At 42.4% G+C, this 3,605-nt stretch overlaps 1 protein-coding gene across 1 annotated transcript in view; it reads left to right on the top strand.

Annotated features, from left to right (window-relative positions):
- Window positions 1–3,293: 3,293 nt before the first annotated feature.
- The window catches only part of CMPK2 (cytidine/uridine monophosphate kinase 2), a 5,705-nt gene continuing 5,393 nt past the window's right edge, over window positions 3,294–3,605 (top strand). Inside the window, exon 1 of the mRNA XM_035895318.1 lies at window positions 3,294–3,297. Within this exon, the coding sequence (XP_035751211.1) occupies window positions 3,294–3,297 (4 nt within the window). The remainder of the gene's footprint in view (window positions 3,298–3,605) is intronic.

Here is a 3,605-nt window from a genome sequence, read left to right as displayed (position 1 = left end):
TCTTCTGGCCAGCAAGGGCGACCCGTGAAGGGGGGGGGCGGGGGGGGCTGAGCCTGGGTAACCTTCCCCCGCCCCTCGCAGGGACAGCCCTGAGCCCTTGGAAGTTTAAACATCCCTGATGGTTACCAATTTCTCTCAACACAAGACGTGTATCCGATACACAAACACTCCAAGAGCACGTCAGAAGAGTGTCGCTCAAGGACTCAGTAAATTAAAACATCACCACTTTTGAACAAAGTGTTTGTGTATCGGATCCATGTGCCCCTTACGGATGGACAAGTCCTAGCAGGAAGAAGACAGACATTCCCATTTTACTTCCCAAACTGTTCTAGCTAATGTGCTAGAGGTGAGACCTACAAGGAAACACAAATGTGCATTTTTCTGCACTAGCTTTGAAACAACAAGGAGTGCTGCAAGCAAGACCCGTAATGACATTTTCTGTCCTAGAGCCTTCTAGAAGATGCTCAGAAAAGCACGACCCTCTTTTAAAGCAGTAGGAGGCCTGATTCCTTCTCTTTCTTTCCTATAGAAGTCATCCTATAGTGGGACAATGGAGTCCCAGTACTCAAAATGTTTCAGTTCTGCAAATCCACACCAAAAATCCTTTTCAACATAATTTTTACAAAAATTATTGAATAATGGTAGTAATGGTACACTGGATGGTACATAGGTACGCAACTAGCATGGAATAATTCAACTGGATAAACATGGATAACGCTGTTGTTCTCCCTAGTTGGTAGGAAAGCAAAACTTTAAAACTGATATATTATTTATCTAAATAATGTCTTTTTATTTATTTAAATAAAAGAGATCACTTTCTCTGGTGTGGCTAGTTGGCGGTTCCAGTCAAACTGTATCTTACTAGGAAAAGCAAATTACTGACATGAACCAGTAACATAAATAAGGTTAAAGGAGAAGCCATCACATCACTTCTGAGGACCAGAAATATTCCAAGGACAACCAGGCAAGTCACACAATGGCAGATGTAGTTTGTAGCATTTAATAAATGCATTGCTTCTCACTCCACTTCCAGCTGGAAATGATTCTCCCTGTTGCATCTGCAGCACCATAAATGGGATTCTGTTAAGGACCTTGTACTTGCCGTGACTCATCCCTCCTCAGGATGCACAAATTTAAGGCATGCCACTGAAATTACCAAACAGAAAGTTAAAACCCACATGCAATCAAATTATGAAACACCCAATGTAAATATAGATACAAGTTAGGCACATTTGAAAGAATTCCACCATGGGTCCTTAATGGTGTGTGTGTGATCTCCAGCTCAGAAAGCATTTGAACAGATGACTCCTAGAATCTGGGACAAGATGTTGGGAGAAGGATCCTTCTATGTCCTTTCCATACTCTTCCCCAAACATCTGGCACTGACCACTGTAATGGGCAGAAGAGGAGGGTCTGTTGGCCTGACACTATACGAACTTCTGTGTTATTATGATCTTATCCACAGACCTTTATCTTTACTGGAGGGCCCTTTACTGGTGTCCTTTAAAGCTTATTCTACATGAAAATTGTGTGTATTTTATGTACCTATGCATTTTTTGGGCCTTCAACTTAAATCATTCCTGCCATGTGTCTCAGACAGCTGTTTGTCTACATTTCACGGCTGTGCACTTAGATAAATTTTTAATGTTACACATTGACTAAATTTCAGGGGTTTTTCCTCTTTTTCTGCTTTGCGTGGATCAAAAATGTTTTGAATGGTCATATGGCTTCTTCTTGTGTCTCTTCCCTATAACTACATGCAAGCACAGCGGGCCCTCAGAGATGTGAAGAGGCTCCAGAACAGTGGTTTTGCTCTTTATTTGCTCAACATTTGCTCTTCGACATCATTTCATATTATACATAAGGCAAAATGATAAAGGTCCCTGGGAAGAAATTGAAAAATACTTACCATAAGTTAATTTCAAAACAGATTCATATTCTCTACACTGATTTTAAATACGAAGATCTATCTTGCATATAAAAGGCAAACTCTCTTTTCCTAGATTTTTACCTGAACTGGTTGTGTGTAATCTGATGGCAAAGACCTAAAATCTTGCAAGAAGATACTTCTAAATAATTAGCCAGGAGGACAGACATCATACACCTATTATAAATGAACTCATAAGCATATCATAAATGAAGAAGAAAGCACCACCAGCTCGGCTCAGGAATGCTTGTAAACAAGGCTTATACCACGGTGGTGCGAGAGGAAAAGGGAAAACGAAAGTGAGTTCTTTCCGGTTAGTCAGCAGGGAGGGCAAGGGTAAAGACAAAAACAGAGGAGCAAGGAGCCAGACAGGTCAGTGAGGAACACAGCCAGCTTTTCAAACACTTTTGAAATGAAACTTGGCTGCAAGTCAATTGGACCTCACAAAAATGAATGGACAGAAAAGTGTCAGTAACCTTCAGTGTAGGTAAAGGTAAGGCAATGAACGTAACAAAAGAAAATCGAAACCTCATGTACCCAATGCTGAGCTCAGCAGCGGCACTTACACCTCAGGAAAGAGATCTCAGAGTCACCATTGCTACCCCTCAATGGCTGTGGGAGGCAGCAGCAAAAAAAGTCAACAAAAAGCTTAGTACCATCCAGAAAGGTACTGAGAACAAGGCAGGTGGCATTCTTTTGCTTTTCTGTGAAGCCGTGGTATGTATAGCTAGCTGTACTTGACTACCAGTACAGTTCAGGTCTGCAGATCTCAGCAGGACCTCAGGGAGTTAGAGAAATTATCCCTGCATCTACATGATCAAGAGGATGAAGCAGCTGCCTTACAAGAGATGGGGGCTCTCATTTCTGACATGAAAAAGCTGGGGGGGAAAATCTGAGTGAGCTTGACAAAACCATGAGGATGATAACTAAGCTGAATGTTGAACTGTTATTCACCAAAGTCAGCAATATTATTAAAAGGAGGCACTTACTGAAACCAGTAGGGTACGAGTTTAAAACAGATAAAAGAAAATTGTTTATATGCAACAAGTTGTGCACTGCTGGAATTTGAGACCACAGGGGTTTGTCGAGGTAGACTGCATCGCAGAGTCAATAAGGGGTTTTGGCAGATTTATGCAGCAAGGGTCCATAAATAGGTGCTGAAAGGAAGAGGTGAAGATGTGCTAATGTTCCTAATCCTGTGACTGTTGCTTAGGGACATGGTTTAGCTGCTTAGGGACATGGTTTAGTGGTGGGATGGCAGTGTTAGGTTAACGGTTGGACTTGATGATCTTGAAGGTCTTTTCCAACCTAAACGATTCTAAGATTCTATGACGCTGGCGAAGCATGAGCACTAGGGGAAGGGACCATGGGTAAGCCAGGCTTATGCACAGCATGTCATTCTTCCAGTGCTGGAGACAAAATGGGTGAGAAGAGCCTCTAGTCTGAGTCCATTTTACTTCCCAAATTATTTGAGTCCGATAGCCTTGTTATGAAGGCACTGAGTAACAGAGCCAGGGGCTTAAGCTACCAATACGCCCTGGCGGCCGGGTGCTGCTTGGGCACTGCAACACAGCAAACCACTTTCAAGCTGGTTTACGGCTCGCTTGTCTCTCGGGGCCAGTCCGAAGCAGCAGAGTATATTTGCGCTGATTTTATTTTATTAATTTTTTTTGGCGAC

The sequence above is a fragment of the Egretta garzetta genome, unplaced genomic scaffold (genome assembly GCF_000687185.1).
Source record: "Egretta garzetta isolate BGI_Z169 unplaced genomic scaffold, ASM68718v1 scaffold15, whole genome shotgun sequence".
Taxonomy (NCBI): Eukaryota; Metazoa; Chordata; class Aves; order Pelecaniformes; family Ardeidae; genus Egretta; species Egretta garzetta.
This window is presented reverse-complemented; position numbering and strand designations above follow the sequence as displayed.